Source organism: Pseudorca crassidens, chromosome 13 (genome assembly GCF_039906515.1).
Source record: "Pseudorca crassidens isolate mPseCra1 chromosome 13, mPseCra1.hap1, whole genome shotgun sequence".
NCBI lineage: Eukaryota > Metazoa > Chordata > Mammalia > Artiodactyla > Delphinidae > Pseudorca > Pseudorca crassidens.
Genome location: NC_090308.1, coordinates 81,621,142 through 81,638,691, shown reverse-complemented (window position 1 = coordinate 81,638,691; position 17,550 = coordinate 81,621,142). Strand labels below are relative to the sequence as shown.

Sequence of the window (17,550 nt, the reverse complement as noted above, 5' to 3'; positions counted from 1 at the left end):
CACTTCTGCAGATAGACTTATAATGGAAAAGCTGACAGACACTGAAATAAGGCAAAGAAAACAGTGAGAATAGAAAACAAGGAGGAAAAATACAGATTCATGACAAGAACAAAAGAGGAATGAAGAGCAGAATAGAAAAAAAGATAGCAGCCTGAGAACCCAGTTCTCTTGTAGACTGAAATAACACAAGTCTGCCAGATTGTGCAATGTGGAAAAAGACTTGCCAGGGAACCAGGTGGGTGATAATATCTGACATATCTGACAGCCAATATTTCATTAGAGATAAAACCAGTTGTGAAGAAAGTGGTGTGATGCCCAGGTCTAAACACTGAATACTTAGATTTGCTGTTGTTATGCAAGAAACATTTTCCATCAGTGGGACCGAGAGGGGGATGTCTATTGGGAAACGCTACCTGCAAACAGATGTATGTGTTTTACACCATACATTCAAATTGCTCTAAAATTTCTCTACTCATAGTCAGAATGCTTATCACAGCAGATAAGTCATAAACTCCTTTGTGATGTGTATTATGTAGAAAACTACATTGAAAAATTTCACAGTGGCAGAGTTTTACCTAAAGATAGGAGATTATCAACCACGTCACTTTACATTTACTTACTGGAAATCCACGAGGTCCCGGCACGCCAGGTTCTCCCTAAAAATAAAAATAGCTCCATTGTACTTAGCTTTTAGCAGAATGAATATGTAAGTATGCAAACTGGGTAAATATTGAGATCATTACAACACTCCATCTTGGTGTTTCGGATGTAATTTAATTCAACTGAAACACGATTTTAGTTGAACAAGTGTATTTCAGCTACTTCACAACTAATCTGTTAGTTGATATGGAAACACCACAATGAAATTATGCTTCCACACTTAATTAATACCAGCAATTAATACCAGGTGGCTAACTTACTTTCTGTCCTCTCGGTCCAACAGAGCCAGGAGATCCATTAGGTCCCGTTAATCCCTAATAAAGCAAGATGATGTTAGAACTAATACAGCATCCTTAGGCAAACCACTAAGTGGATAATTTTGCTTAATTTGTTAATTATATACAGGATGGTTGCCTAAATATTTGTAAAGAAATACCTTTGCATATTCTTTCTGAAAGCTAATGTTTAAGATCTGCCTGTTAGTTACTTTCTGTTGATATAAATTCTATCCTATTCCTAACTTCCTGCTAAATGCATTGTTTCTCACAGGGTTCAATAATTTAGTACTTTTGTCTCTGCTTTGAAAAATGCAAACTAATAGTTACAGTGTTCTAATAGGTAAGTCTGATACGACGACAGATCTTGTCTCTGCCATTTAGCCATATTTATGTACCTCTTTGACTTCGTTTATAAAACAAAAACACTGTATGTCTCTGTAGCTTTTGAATCACGTCTTGAGAGTTAAAATGTTCCTTCAATAGTAATTAAAACTAATCCATCGCATTATTGCCTTAGAGCCGTCTAAAGGTCTCTAGTCATCTTAGCAATGATGACTGCTTACGGAATACATTAACTTCTAAATTTGAATCACTTGAGAGCATGTATGTTTCTAGGTTATCTCCCTTAGTAAAATGGCTATTATTAAGTATACATTTTCATATGTGCCACTCAGTATGTAGAACTTAAGTCAGTTACTGAAAATTAATAGGGAAAATGACAATGTTTGGAAGTGATGCTTTAATAGCCGCTTTAGCTTTACATACGATGGTTATAACTGTGTTTCACAGTAATTGACTTAATAGATATCAAAGCATGATAACACCACGTGTACATCCAAATTTCCACATCAGGTAAGGATGCATTTTTATCTTTGTAATTTTTTCTTTACTTTTAGATGTTGTCATTTATAATGTAATCTTGAAGGGAACACCTTGCTAAAGACAAATATGTATATGTGTATCTATAGATGTATACATACATATATGTACATATACATATATGCATGCATATACAATATAAATACCTTATAAAACCTATACATTATCAAGATTTTGAAAAAGGCTAAAATGATATTAATTGAGGGATGGATTCCTTGAAAATATGAAAGCCCTACTTAAAAATAATCACCAAAATCCATATTTAATCTGTCCCATATTTAATCTGTCTGCATAAATATCAGTAAGATGCATTCACGTAGCTTATATAGAAAACTATTTCACTGATCACCACTTTTACATTTCTCTACATCAATTATTTTCCCTCATAACTCCAAAGAGCGAATCAAAGGAAGCAGAAAAGAATGAGTTGAAAATGTTAATTACTGGAAATTTAGCAAAGAATAAAGTTATCAAACACACACGGAAGAGTTTTTGACAGGCTGAGATTTTCAATCTCCCCAGTATAACTGTAACGCTGTAACTTGGGAACAGGTCCCAGCATCTTAGTTGCTGAGCACCTATGGTAACGGAACGTTGGCTTTTGTATTTCAGCAAACAAACCATTCCTGCAGGGGCACTCTGGTAACACATATGGCACATGGGTTGTATAAACCTCAGGGCATGTCTGACGAATGGGACGTCTGATGTCCACTCTATGCATATACCCTCCAAGACCAATCCTGGTCAATTCCCACACGCACAGCCAGCTAACCATCTTCACTCAGTGATTGAAATAACTGACAAGGTTGGAGGACAGTAGCTACGGTATATGGTAGAACTTCAGCTCCATAATAAGGAAGCAGAACGGCTGGATACCCTGGAGGCTGCTTCCAGTCACTTCTTATTTATACTGTCTTCCATAGACATGATAAACTATGTCTAAACACTAGGAGGCTCTTCGAATGAATGAAAATATATTCTGGTGTCTGATGATCCAGTGAACTCTTTTATGAAATAGCCATGTAGAAAAGCATAAGCTCCATGAGGACGGGACTGTGTCCATTACAATCCTAGCACATTGTCCCAACATCTAACACACACTCAGTACACGACTACTGAATAAATTACTTTGGGTGTTGGGTGGAGGGACTTCACACCTGTCCTTCCACATCATCTTTACTTTCGGTTCAAATCCCAACTCTGGCACTTAATTGCTGTGCAACCATGGTCAAGTTGCTCAACTGTATGTAGCCTCAGTTTCCTAATCTGTAAAATAGCTATAATGTTAATATCTACCTCATATGGTAATTTTGAACATTCATTGGGATATTACACACAGAGTGTTTACAACAGTGCCAGGCAGAGCGGACACTGAGTTATGTTAGCTGTTCTTATCATCATCATCATTGTGTGGTCAGACTACACTAGATGCTAACGAAGAGTTCACAGGAAGTGATGTTTCCTGCCCTCTGGGAGCTTAAAACCTCATTCAGAAGGGGTTCTGCAAATAAACAAGCAAAAAGTTCTAGGTATTAACCACGGGCACTGTGCTTCACAGCCCCCCTCACATGTTTTTTTTTTTGCCGCCTGACTAGTTCCACTTACACTGACCTTTCAGAGTAGTTTCTTTATTACTCACTATCCTAATCATATAACATCTATCAGGGATGATAGCTGTATACATTCAGAGGATGTTCTAACCTCTTGCCTGTAAAAAGTAGCATGGCTTAACTATAATTCCTGTACTTCATTCTAATTCCTCTTCTCTGTATCTGAGACGGATGCTATACGAATGCAAAAAAAAATACTGCTTTACAGAGCTCACTAAGCATGCCACAGCAAAAGTGCCTATAAGAATATAAGTTATGAATGATAACAGCACAGCTGTCCTTTGGGAGCAGAGCTTACAACCAAGCTCTGACGTCTTTAATTTTACACGTCTATAAGGGAAAAGAATCAACTTACTAAAGTCTTAGCAGGAAAGGAGGGATTTTATATGGATGTACATAAGTCTCCTACAATTTACATTTACAGATGCACGCATACAACTCCAACTTGCAATCGTTCTTATTTGTCAAAGAAATGACTAGAGGAAAATATTGGCAGCGGCAGAAAGAACTGCTTTCATATGAATGCTTATGAAGATTAAGTTCTATACGGGACGATAGTAAAGCCAACTGTGTTCTGAAACTTCCTGCCTCTGTCTGGCAGAGCACAACAGCCATCAACAGTAATTTCCTTCCCACATTCCAACCACTCAGCTCAAGAGACCCAACACATAATCCCACAGGATTAGCTGCCATGACTCGTTTACCTTTTCTGTCACGAATCCACTTGATTCAGGTTAATTACCTTGAAGCCACGTTCCTTTCAGATCCTTCCAAACACCATCGATTAACCATTTGTTAACATTACCAAAAATACCGCTTTGCCATGAACCAAGGTTGGAGGGTTCAGATCCCACCACTACACTTAGGTTCACCTACCAAGAAAGATAACTTACGCTTTCCCACTTACTTAGTTCTCAAGCCCAGAGACAAACAGCAAACTCTGATCCAGCTTCTGGTATTTCATTAGTCTCAAGGTCTATTCTCAATTTAGGGTAAAAGGTCTGTTTAAAATGTCAAATGTGTCAAAGAGTGGAATAAAAAAAACTTTTCAGGTCAGGATTTTGTAAGCTGCATGTGGTTCCATTTCAAACTTTGGTGAACATGAAATTTATACCAATATTTACAAGTAATTATAAACTATCAATTAAAATATTTTTACTATCCATTGAATTTTTAATATCATATTTCTTGGTTGGTAATTCAGATAACAAAAATTCACTATCATTCTTTTTCTCCCTCTTTTCTCCAAATATTCATCTATTTAAGAACCTCATTCATATCTGCATGAGGCAAAGCTATCTGGAAAGAAAGTGACTCGAAAAATCAAGAAATCTGGTTTCTTTCACCATCTTAGCCACTGAATAACTCTGGGCCCCTGGGGGAACTACTTGTCCTCATAATTATTCAGTGTCCTGGTCTGTGAAGAATAAAATTAGCCAAACCTACTTTCCAGCTTGTTGTAAAGTTAAAGGAAATAATGTTTGTGACTGCATTTGAAAAAAAAGTTCTACTCAAATGCAAATTAGTATGGTTCATTTTTTGCTCAGTTCTAAAAATGCCCAAAATACTGGCGCACACACGACTTTCTTACTTTATCTCTCCTTCCTTTCTCTTTCTCTTTTTCTCTTGCTTTCCTTTGCAATCCCAGAAGATTGATTCAATGCCCTCATCAGTGTCTCCCTGAGGACCTTCCAGGGTCAAAGTTCTATGATATAAGAAACCTTACTATTTTACACTTTTTAACTTTGGAAATCTGATTTGGAAATCTGCACTGTGGTACTGCAACTATAGACAAAGGAGAAAAAAAAAACTATTTGTAGGTGTTATTTACATTGTACTTCTGAAGATTTTGAAGACCTTTCATTTGTTTATCCCAAGTTTCTGTTTAAGCGTGGAAATTACTTTATAAAGCAAAACCAGTCATTGTCTTTATTCTTCTTTACAGGTGAAAAATTTGTTGCACCTGCTACAAAAGCACCATAATTCTAGTCCTCTGTCTGAAATTATGGCAACTCAATAGTGAGACAAGACTTCAGGCCATTGGTTTACGCTTCAACCGCCACAACAATCAATAATAATGATAGTCATTTAATCATCAATTTTCTTTTCACATAAAGCAAGGTCCACGTTTCAAAGGAATGCAGAAATAAATCCAACCTGTATTGGGCTACTGGTTTACTTAGTGGCCTTGTATTTATCAGACGTTTTTGTTATCATGTGTCATAAGTAATTCACGGAGTTTCAAAGAAAAGCTTGATAGCCAACAAGTTATATCATTTCAGTTTGTATTATACGAATATTGGTCCCTGGGAACCTCATGCAGTGCCACTTTGCATACCTAGAAAGTTCAAACTAGGGCCTTTGAAGCATAAAACAAAGTCGATATCTCCTAAGGCGATGAATAGCATAGACAAATATTTTCATTATGCTAATCTCGATAAAGAAAGCACATCTTAATAACCACTAACATCTAGCTGTGTGGTTTTTCTTTTTCTCAAAATGAAGGCTCTGTCTTAAACTCCAGTCAAAACTTCTCGGAATCTATAATCATAGGTTTTCGGGTGCTTTTTTTTTTTATTTAGAAAAGTCCTTAGTTGGGGGAAACCACATGAGATGGTAACTTGAAGGATAACTTGAGGGACCCAGCCTTGTCTGTTCTCTGAGAGCAGGCGCTGGGTCTTACTTCACTTCGTATCCAGCGGCAAAGTCAAGGAGTGGCCTGCAGTGAGACCTCAATAAATATCAGTCCAGTGTACGGACAGAGAAGCCGAGAGGCCTGAAGTCCTTTTACTCTGAAGAAATGTTACTTAGTGTTAGGTTTATCACACGGCTCAGCATCTGAGCGTCCCTCCTATGCGGGGGAGGCAGGTGTGCTGGGGGGTAGGCTGGGGAGAGGCTGCTGCTTCCCGGTCTTCAGGCAACCCTAGTCAGCTTATTTCTGTCAGTGACGTCAGCCAAGAAAACACCCGTGGAAAGAGAGAAGACTAGTTTTGAATTTCCTCTTCCACGTGTACTGACCAGTTCCCTGCCCCAGCCCTGCTTCCACCCACCCCCACTCACTTCAGACCCTCCCCTCAAGAGCATCTTTCTCTTCTCTTTTCCTTGGGATTTAGGAGAACCCCAAGAACCTTCCCCTGCAGGTTCCTTTTCTAAATGCATTTAGGGGGTGCCGGAAGGCAAGGGCAGAGACGGCTTGCTGGGAAGCCCCTGCAGAGGCCAGTCGGATCCCTCCTCCCCGGCACCGGCTGAGCAGGGGAGTGGACGGTTAGAGGCAGGAACCGGTACCCACCTATGTTTTCTGAGAGCAGGAAATGCCAGCGCTGCGTGCTCTCCCCAGGGAGCTGCGCGGAGCCTCCACCCTCGAAGACCCATGCGCAGAAACGGCCACGTCCGTGCCAAGCCCGCGCGCAAGGCCAAGTTCAGGGCCACAGCCCTGCTGCAGCTGGGACCACGGTCACCCCCATCCCTGCAGCCTGCGCCTCTCTACACGCGCACACACACACACACACACACACACACGCACACACACACGCCTTGGGCCCGGCTGCGCGCCCCCAGTTCCCACTACTCACGTCTGCGCCCGGCGTGCCAGGTTTGCCCGGAGCTCCCGGCTTTCCCGGCTCTCCCGGGGGGCCCTGGGCAGGGAGGTCGCGAGGCAGGGAGAGAAAAAAGGAGAGAAAAGGGGGCAGAGTTGAGACTCTTCTAACGCACGTGGCTGCAGACCACGTCGGAAGGAAGGAAGTGGAGGGCCAAGGCGCTGATCCACTTACCGGGGGGCCCGGGGGACCCTTCGGACCTCGGTCACCCTGGAGGACAGGAGGAAAGGGAGAGCAGTCCGTGAGAGGGGGGCGCTGGGGACCCCTCCGGGAGAATCCCTCACAAATCGGGGACGGGGACGGGCTAAACGGTGCTGGTCCATGACCAACTGGGGTCACAGGACACGTGACCTCCTCCCTCCGAAATTCCCAGGCTTCCAGGCTCACCCACGTCCCATCCCGCCTTTGGGTGGGGGGCTCCGTGCGCTCTCAAAGAACCCACCCGAGCCGCTGGGGAAGGTGACACTTACGTCGATGCCATCGATGCCCGGGACTCCAGGGGGGCCCGGCGGCCCCGGAGGACCCTGCTCACCCGGGGGTCCCCTCTGACAAGAGAGCGCACATGGATTAGTGGAGTACGTGGGGCAACGACGCGAAACTGGACACCAGGGCCGAAGGCCCCCCGCGTGGCCCGGTAAAGGCATTGCCCTGCAGAGGCCGGGGTTTGAACCCAACATAACACGGGGGGATCGAACTTCCAAGGGAACTTCTTCCCCTCCTCAAGGTTCTCAGTGAGGCTGACAGTGAGGTTAGAGCACAGTCCAGGCCCCCAGGGTGGAGTCCTCACGTCTACAGAGCATTCAACCGAAGGGGGCTTGTGAGGAAGAGGGGACCTCTTCCTCAAGGGATTCGATCTTGAAGCTGGTGGTCACTGAATACCTCGATTTAATCGGTGATTGCGGGTCAGTGTTTTGGCCAAAGTGGAACAGGTAGGAGCGGAGGCGCTCCAGCCCAGATCAACTACAGTGTCATTCTGTAGACCTTCCTGTGCTCAGGAGAAAGCTGGGGGAATCCTCTCAGGGAAAGACAAGGGAGGATGGGGGCGGGTGGGGAAAGCGGTGAAACCCAGCGAGCGCCTGGCCCTCTTTCAGATCCGCCTGCAGCGATTCTCTTGCAGGAGGTCTGGGCACCTCGCTTCAAAAACACCCCAAATTTCAGGCTGACCCTAGGGTGTGACCCCTTTTATCGGCTGCAAACAGCTCAGCTTTGATGGTGTTAGAGGGAAGGCTGGCCTCTGAAATAGTTTGCACACGTTGCTTAGGGAATGTGAGATTTTTTTTCTCTGTCTCTCTTCTAAATTTAAAAAAAGAAAGAAAGAAAAAAGCTTCATTCTGATGAAAGGAAACTTGGTTTTTCTAAACTCCGGGGACCAGACAGGTTACAATGGGGTCTTTGTAAGTGAAACCTCAAACGGCGCTGGCTCCCCTGCCCCCGCGGGGTCCTGTCCTGGGCGGAGGGAGGAGACGCCGAGCCTTCGGGAAGCTGCCGAAATTTCGAGGCGAGTCCGGGCCGCGGGTCCACCCTGACCAGCGGGCACAGTGGGCGGGATGCAAAGTTTGCTGGAACACCGCCTACTCACGCTGGGCTGCCCTGGACCGCGCCAGGAGGGGGAGGGGACGGGGGAGGAGAGGGGGAGGGGACAGGGGAGGAGAGGGGGAGGGAAAGGGGGAGGGGATGGAAGGGGAAAGGGGAGGGGAGGGGAAGGGAGGGGAAGGAGGGAGGGGAGGGAAGGGGGGAGGGGGAAGGGGCAGGGGAAGGGGGGAGGGGCAGTCAGGCTGAAAATTAAACCCCGGCCTCCAGCCTCCGCCGGCCTCCACCGCCTGAGCCTGCAGTATGGGGGCCCGGTGGGCGAGGGGGCGCCCTTTCCGGGACCGTAGGGGTCACCTAGGGCCCCCGCCTCCCACCGTGCTCGCCGCAGGATGCGCGGGGCCCGGCAGCCCACGGGGTGCTCGGCACCTTCCCTGAGGCTCCCCCGACGGCTGCGCCCCCTGGCTTACCAGGTCGGTGGTCTCGCTGGGCTGGAGAAGAAAAGATGGGGAGACAGTGGGAAGGCGTCCCCCTAAACCCGCGCGCAACTTACTTGAGCCACGCACAGGCAGAGCCCCGACAGCAGCAGTCCCAGCCCGAGGGCCCCGCGGTCCCGCGCCGACCAGGCCATCCCCGCCGCGCGCCGCTAATCCCCGGGCCCGCCCTCCACGCGCGCACAGTGGCGCTTGTCCCCACAAAGAGCGCCCCCAGACAGAGAGGCCTAAATTCCTCCTGTTTGTGAGTGGCCCCGGAGAGGGTCCTGGGGATTGGAGGAGAGCTTGCGGGGCCGGGAGGACGGATAGAATGACAACAGTCCCTTTTAACCCCTTCCCCGCGGCCGCTCAGGCCGGTTCTGCACGCGCCCCTCCCGCCCCAGGGCAGCAAGCATCCTGCTGTCCTAGGAGCCAAGGCGACGGCCTGCGTGCCACTGAGGGCTGCGACCGGCAGTGTTCTTGCGGAGATGTTTGCGAGGGGAGGAGGGAGGGTCGTAAGCCACCCAAGGTAGAAACAGACACCCCCGCCCCAAGGTGGTTTCTACCCGCCCAGCTGTGGGTGGGACCGGTGCTTCCTTACTGTCTATCTGGTCTGTGCTGCAAAGCCTGGATTCTTTAGAGAAAGAGAGTGGGGAGGGGGGGATTTTGAGGAGGTGGCGAGAGCTACGCTGGGTGGAAGTGGTCTTTGCAGGTGGTCCAGGGACTCGCTGTTACCCTCGTTGGCAGCTCCTGGCAAGTTTCTCTCCTGGGTCGCAGTGGGTCACAATGAATCAGCATCCACTGGAGTTCAAACTGGGGAAAGACAGCAGCCAGTCAGTTCAGGTTTTTTTGGAGCACAGAAGCAGGTCGCTTAAAAAGGAGATGAGTTTGTAAGTGTGGTCCAATGGTTAAGTGTCTGGTCACCAACTTGAACTGGTTGACCTCAGCGGACCAGGACTTTTGTTCCTGAATACCATTTTTTTTCCAATAGAAACGGGCTGCAAACCCTTCCCACTTTTCTCCTATCATTGGATGTAGATGACTTTAGCTCTGCACTGCTCCAGCACAGCCCTGGGCAGGAAACCCATCACTGGCACTGACTTTCTATTTCTATCCTCACCACAACGTTCAAGAGGTAGATTCTGTTAAAATGAGTCTCAGAGAGAACAGGAAACTGTCCTAGGCACCAGCCAATAAGTGTCAGAGTCTGGATGGGATCCCAGAGGACATATGCACTGACACTTCACACGGGAAAAGATTAGAAACAGAGGCGGCACCAGGAATAAAGTAGAGAAAGGAAAATTGGGTCCTGGGAGAATATGCGTGCTAGACATTTGCCACAGAGTGTCACAGCTTAAAATGGAAATAGGAAGGTCTGGAAGTGGAGGGAATGAGAGAAATTTAGGACTCAGGAAAAAAACAAGGTAATAAAAAATATTTCAGTTTAATTCATTGGTTGAAGAGATATAAAATTCCTAGACAATTGAAAGTCAGGTGTGTCTTGACAACCTCTTACCTTTTAGCAGGTGTTAAGGGAGAAAGAAGAACAGGAGAGAAACAGAACAAAGGAAGAGTGGCCAGGTCTGAATCTGAAAGCCTCAGGTGAGAAGGTTAAAAAAAAAAAAAAAAAGATGTACCCCACAGGAAGCCTGCCACCAAGTGCCACTCTGGCCCCTCTTCAATGAGGAAGTTCCTTGTCAGGCATTTCTGTTTGGATCCATGTTTCTTGGTCAGTTGATTCTCCTGACATTCTGCACATGTCCAGTTCCCAAATCTAAACATAATGTCATCTAAATATAAAGTAGCTTAATGTAAGGTAATCTCTTTTCTTTCATCCAATGGTGATTTGCACTCCATCCCTCCTGCCAAAATGACTCCATCTACTGGATCTAGAATCAAGTTAGACACATTTTTCCCATTGTTCCAGAAGCAACCAGAGTTGAAGTTACTGGATGGAAGGTCAGAGTTGGAAGGAATGAAAGATGAAGTCCTTTCCTTCTCCCCACAGACGAAGGGAAAGTTAACCAAAATTTTATAAAGGGGTGAAAATAAGACATCAAGCTTTGACATTCCTGCATTGGTGCCCCTTCTCACAGGCCCTGGAATTCTCCTCTTCCTCCATTTTTCTTGTTTCCCTCAACCATACTATGCCTTTTCTCCAGAAAATGTGGACACTGGAAAAACGAATTCAGTGAGATGAAAAGAAAGTGAGCAGCTAAATCAAGACATATTTTAGGGTGGAAAGTTATCTACAAATTGTATGAAATCTATGCTGATCTGCATGTTCTTGGTGTGAATTATTTAACAATTGCATATTGACATCCTACAAAAGAACTGCTTTCCAAACCACACAATAGCTTGCAGCTAAGGAAATCACTTTAATCAAACATTTTGTTTTGCATCATAATAGTCTTGTTTGCTTGGGAGGGATTTTATCTTGGTTCTGTTCCAACCTGCAGAGGAAACTGTAAAAGGAAGATGAAAGAATGGAACAACCTTTTCCTTAATGACTACTAAGTACCTGGCATGCCCCCAACAGCTCTTGGAGGCCAGTCACACACGGGTAAAGGGGCTCAGAGGGGTTAAATCATTTGCCAGGTCGCACAGCTAGTAAACGTCAGAGCTGACATTCCCAATGTTCCTGACTCTAAAATAAGGACTTTCTCTGCTATCCCGGTCAGCCTCCTTGGAGAATGCAGCATCTCTCTAGAATGAATCATGATTTTCTAAGCAGGTAACCCATGCGTGTGGTGATTGAACATTTGTACTAAAGATGAATAGAAAAGAAGACAGACCTAGAAATTAAAACTGCATAAACTTACTTCCTACATGTACTAGAAAACTTCAGAACTCGACAAATAAATTTTCATAAGAACTCAAAACTCACCCTACTTGCATGCTTGTTATAGAAACAGATCCAGAAGCAAACTTTCTACTGTTCCTCCCAAAACTGGCAGCCGTTTCTATATGCAGTTACATATTCATGTGTATGACAAAATATCACATAGGAAATGTGATTTTTTTTCCTCAGTGACCAGATAAAAGTTTTACCAGAATAAGAAAAGGTGCCTCCCCTTCCCTGACTCTCAAAATAAAAGAGACCACTCATACAATGTTATTCACTAAGTCCTTTGTGAATTGGTATCAAACTAGGCATGCATTGTATGTGGGTGATTCTTTGATTCTCAAAAATAATTCATACCTTAACCGCCTTGAGAAATTTTAATTATATGGCTAACCAGGAAACCTATATCCTTTGTTTAGATAGTTCATTAAAGTTACTTATTGCAAATGCAAAGTAATTCATTAAGCTATTTTCTCAAAAATGTAATTCTGTCTGGATAAATAGGTACACCTGTGTAAGTACGCACGATGCAGTTGTGGTGCAGGATAAGGGGGAATGGAATGGAATTCACTTGTGAATACAGGCTGGGTTGTGACAGAGTGTCACCCAGATCAGAGGTTTCTGAACACATCTGTGCTTCCACATAAACACCACCTATGCACTAATAATCATCTATACAACAACCGTTTGGGGGCATACAATATGAATTCTAATTTCCATGCTAATTATTTTGAAGGAAGATTGGCAGAGTTCCCTGGTAAAAGTCACTCTCGTTATACATCTAAAATGCTGATTTCCACACATCTCTCATTTTCATACCTGGAATCATTCTTCATTTTGAATACCCATGAACAAAACATATGTGACTAATGTTTTAATTTAGTCCGTCAGCAAACATTTTTCAAGTCCCAATATAAGCCAAGCACTGAGGAAATATTCTACGGGAACCAGATATTCTCCTCCCCATAATGGGCTTACAGTATGTGACACGAAAAAAAAAATACAAGCAGAGAAATAAAAAGTTAAAAGTTTTTTTTAATCTGTTAAGCAGAACATGAAAGGCCCTAGGACAATCCATATTTCTCAACGTAAAATACCTCTGCATTGTTTCAAGGCAAACTGGGTTGTGTGAGTGTAAGTTGTCTTACATCTGCCTAGATTCATCATTATCCAATTGTTTTCAATAGGACTCTGAGGTATAATTCTATCCCCTAAGCTAGAGTAGGGTCCAGCTGACAACACATTAAACCAAGGAATTTTGGCCCCAACTCTCTACTCTTTTAATAGGGCTAGAGATTTCTACTTACTTTGCTAGGTTATTGACAAATATTAATAAGGTACTTAAGCCATTCAGAAGAACTAAACAAAAACTAATAGCAGACAACTACCTTTTCCTCCGAGAGAGAATTTTAATGACAAACTATGGAACTTGACTCTATATTAAGGAGAATGGCACAAGGCTTAATATTTTGCAAACTGAATTATGATTAGATTTTATATACATTGCCTAAAAACTAGCCCTTCAAATATAAATTCTTTAATAGGAGAGGTGATTCATTAAGCTTTTTGTCTAGTCAGTAGCAACAAAGATTTAAAGAGATACTTGAATTCACAGATCTCGTCCTTCTTTTCAGTTTATGATGACATGTTGTTCTCTACCGTCATAAGGGACCTCCTCTAGGTGAAGCTTCCTGGTTGCTGAGCTGGAGGTTCTGAGCTGTGACAAAATCAGAAATTCCCCTAACTTTGTGTAGACTAGGCCATGCGGTTCCAGACTTAGTGCCAAGAATGTGGTTAAATATGAGTGGGCAACACTCATCCAAATCACACCAAAGGCAGAGGCAGAATGGTGAAAGGGGAAAGCAGTGGACTTGGAGTTAGCAGACTGGCAACTAGTCATTTACTCATTTTTTAAGTCAGCATATCTTTGTATAGCACATTCATGTGCTTCAAGAAAGATAGTATGGAAGATACAAAAATGTTTAGTGTATAGGACAGTATCTAAGCTGAAAAATGTTTTTGAAAATAAATACGACAGCAGTTGAGATGAGAAAGATATACTTCTGGCTAAGGTCATCAACAAGGGGATCATATAACATGGAATACATAAGGAGGGACCTGAAGGCATTTAAGGTTTTCATAAGCAGAGATGGGGAGGTTGAAGGATAGAGTTCTGAAGAGAGGAGGTGACAATAACACCAACAAATTGAACCTAGAATAAATGAACACGTTTCCAGAAACATACAGACTGACAAGACCGGGTCAAGAAGAAACAGATAATTTGAACAAACAGATCACTAGAAGTGAAATCGAATCTGTAATTTTTAAAAAAATCCTTACAAACAAAAGTCCAGGACCAGATGTCTTCACTGGGGAATTCTACCAAACATACAAAGAAGAACTTATACCTATCCTTCTCAAACTATTCCCAAAAATTGAAGAGGAGGGAACACTCCCAAATTCATTCTATGAGGCCACCATCACCCTGATACCAAAACCAGACAAAGACACTATGGAAAAAAAAAAACTACAGGCCAATATCTTAGATGAATATAGATGCAAAAATCCTCAACAAAATATTAACAAACCAAATCCAATAATACATAAAAAGAATCAGACACCATTATCAAGCTGGAGTCATTCCAGTGCCACAAGGATGGTTCAACATACACAAATCAATCAATGTGATACACTACATTAAGAAAACAAAGGATAAAAATCACACGATCATCTCAACAGATGCAGAAAAAGCATTTGACAAAATTTGGCATCCATTCATGATAAAAATGCTCACCAAGCTGGGTATAGAGGGAACATATCTCAACATAATAAAGGCCATTTATGACAAACCACAGCCAACATAATACTCAACAGTGAAAAGCTGAAAGCCTTTCCTCTAAAATCAGGAGCAAGACAAGGATGTCCACTCTCACCACTTTTATTCAACATAGTATTGTAAGTCCTAGCCACAGCAATCAAACAAGAAAAAGAAATAAAGTATATCTAATTTGGAAGGGAAGAGGTAAAACTGCCACTATTTGCAGAGGATATGATACTCTGTATAGAGAACCATAAAGTCTCTACACAAAACTATTAGAACTAATAAATGAATTCAGCAATGTAGCAGGATACAAGATTAATATACAGAAATCTGTTGTGTTTCTTTACACTAATAATGAGATATCAGAAAGAGAAAAAAAATCCTCTTTAAAATTGCTTTAAAAGAATAAAATACCTAAGAATAAATTTAACCAAGAAGGTGAAAGATCTACACTCTGAAAACTATAAAACATTGATGAAGGAAATTGAAGATGATACAAAGAAATGGAAAGACATCCCATGCTCTTGGATTGGGAGAATTAATATTGTTAAGACGGCCATAATACCCAAAGCAATCTACATATTTAATGCAATCTCTATCAAAATACCCATCACATTTTTCACAGCACTAAAACAAATAATCCTAAAATTTATATGGAACCATAAAAGACACAGAATTGCCAAGTCAGTCTTGAGAAAAAAGAACAAAGTTGGAGATATAACCCTTCCAGACTTCAGACTATACTACAAAGCTACAGTAATCAAAACAGTGTGGTACAGTATCAGCACAAAAACAGAACATAGATCAATGGAACAGAATAGACAGCCCAGAAATAAACCAATTAATGGTCAATTAATCTATGACAAGGAAGGCAAGAATATACAGTGGAGAAAAGACAGTCTCTTCAACAAGTGGTGCTGGGGAAGCTGGACAGCTACATGTAAATCAGTGAAATTCGAACACACCCTCACACCATACACAAAAATAGACTCAGAATGGCTTAAAAACCTAAATATAAGGCATGATACCATGAAGCTCCTAGAAGAGGACATAGGCAAAACATTCTTTGACATAAATCATAACAGTATTTTCTTAGAACATTCTCCCAAGGCAAAAGAAATAAAAGCAAAAATAAACAAATGGGACCTAATCAAACTTAAAACCTTTTGCACAGCAAAGGAAACCATCAACAAAATGAAAAGACAACCTACAGAATGGGAAAGAACATTGTCAAAGAATGCAACTGACAAGGGATTGATATCCAAAATATACAAACAGTTCATATAACTCAATACAGTATGGAAAAACAAACAATGCAATTGAAAAATGGACAGAAGACCTAAATAGGCATTTTTCCAAAGAAGACATACAGATGGCCAATAAGCACGTGAAAAGAAGCTCAATGTCACTAATTATTAGAGGAAATGCAAATCAAAACTACAATGAGCTATCACCTCACACTAGTCAGAATGGCTACCATCAAAAAGTCTACAAGTAATATATGCTGGAGAGGGTGTGAGAAAAGGGAACCCTCCTACACTGTTGGTGGGAATGTAAACTGATACAGCCACTAAGGAAAACAGTATGGAGGTTCCTTTAAAAAACAAAAATTAAAATTAAAAAAAAATAAAACCTACCATATGATCCAGGAATCCCACTCCTGGGTATATATCCAGAAAAAAATGAAAACCCTAATTTGAAAAAACACATGCACCTCAATGTTCCTAGCAGCACTATTTACAATAGCCAAGACATGGAAGCATCCTAAATGTCCATCAACAGATGACTAGACAAAGAAGATATGGTACATATATACAATGCAATATCACTCAGTCTTTTAAAAAATGAAATTTTGCCATTTGCAGCAACATGGATGGACCTAGAGATTGTCATACTAACTGAAGTTAGCCAGACAGAAACAGACAAATATATATTATATGACATAACTCTTATGTGGAATCTAAAAAATAATACAAATGAAGCTATATACAAAACAGAAACAGACTCAAAGACATAGAAAACAAACTTATGATTACCAAAGAGGAGAAGGAGGAAAGGAGGCACAAATTAGGAGTATGGGATTAACAGACACAAACTACTATACATAAAATAGATAAGCAACAAGGATTTACTGTATAGCACAGGGAAATATACCCAATATCTTACAATAACCTATGATGGAATATAATCTGAAAAAAGACTGAATCATCATTACGCTGTACACCTAAAGCTAATGCAATATTGCAAATCAACTATACTTCAAAAAAAAAAAAAGGTCTCCTCTTAAGATGCTCCTAAATGCTCTGTCCTTATCTCCCGCTCCAATGTACTGTCAAAACTCAGCCAAAGAGATGCTTTAAAAAGAAAACATGTTGTTTATCTAGCCCAATTATCTGATAGCTTTCTATCTCACACATGACAGGAAAGCCAGGGTGCTGACAGTGTCTCTCACCTTCACATCATGGTCCCTCTCCAGCCTCAGAGCCTGCTTCTCTCCGTCTCATCCCAGCTACACTGGTCTCCATGCTTTCCTCAAAGACAGCCGACAACACTAACACAGTCCCTTTGACTCACTCTCTCTTTGTGGAATCCTCCTCCCCCAGATAGTATATACGTGCTAATTCCCCCGACTCCTTCATGTTTTGTTTTGTTTTGTTTTCTCAAGGAGGCTCTCTCTCTAGGCACTCCAATTGTCTTCTTTTTTCTCTACAGCAGTTATGACCACCTGTCATACTATAAACCTATTGATTTACTCATCTGTGTTCATCACCTCTCCCTAGAAAGAATGTAAGCACCATTGCAGCTTTAATTTCTGTCTATAACTTAGCAGATGTTTAGTAAATAGTTACTGAGTGTTAATA

At 42.4% G+C, this 17,550-nt stretch overlaps 1 protein-coding gene across 3 annotated transcripts in view; it reads right to left on the bottom strand.

Annotated features, from left to right (window-relative positions):
- The window catches only part of COL9A1 (collagen type IX alpha 1 chain), a 68,973-nt gene extending 51,701 nt beyond the window's left edge, over window positions 1-17,272 (bottom strand). For 2 of the 3 annotated variants that reach the window (XM_067702864.1, XM_067702866.1), the window contains exons 1-8: window positions 17,142-17,272; window positions 9,759-9,836; window positions 9,021-9,041; window positions 7,494-7,568; window positions 7,198-7,233; window positions 7,000-7,062; window positions 921-974; window positions 621-656 (exon numbers count right to left, since the gene is read on the bottom strand). In XM_067702864.1, the coding sequence (XP_067558965.1) occupies window positions 621-656; window positions 921-974; window positions 7,000-7,062; window positions 7,198-7,233; window positions 7,494-7,568; window positions 9,021-9,041; window positions 9,759-9,821 (348 nt within the window). In that variant the 5' untranslated portion in view covers window positions 9,822-9,836; window positions 17,142-17,272. Of the gene's footprint in view, window positions 1-620; window positions 657-920; window positions 975-6,999; window positions 7,063-7,197; window positions 7,234-7,493; window positions 7,569-9,020; window positions 9,042-9,103; window positions 9,448-9,758; window positions 9,837-17,141 lie in introns of those variants that run through there. The other variant, XM_067702865.1, reaches the window with a different exon arrangement.
- Between the last annotated feature and the right edge of the window lie 278 nt (window positions 17,273-17,550).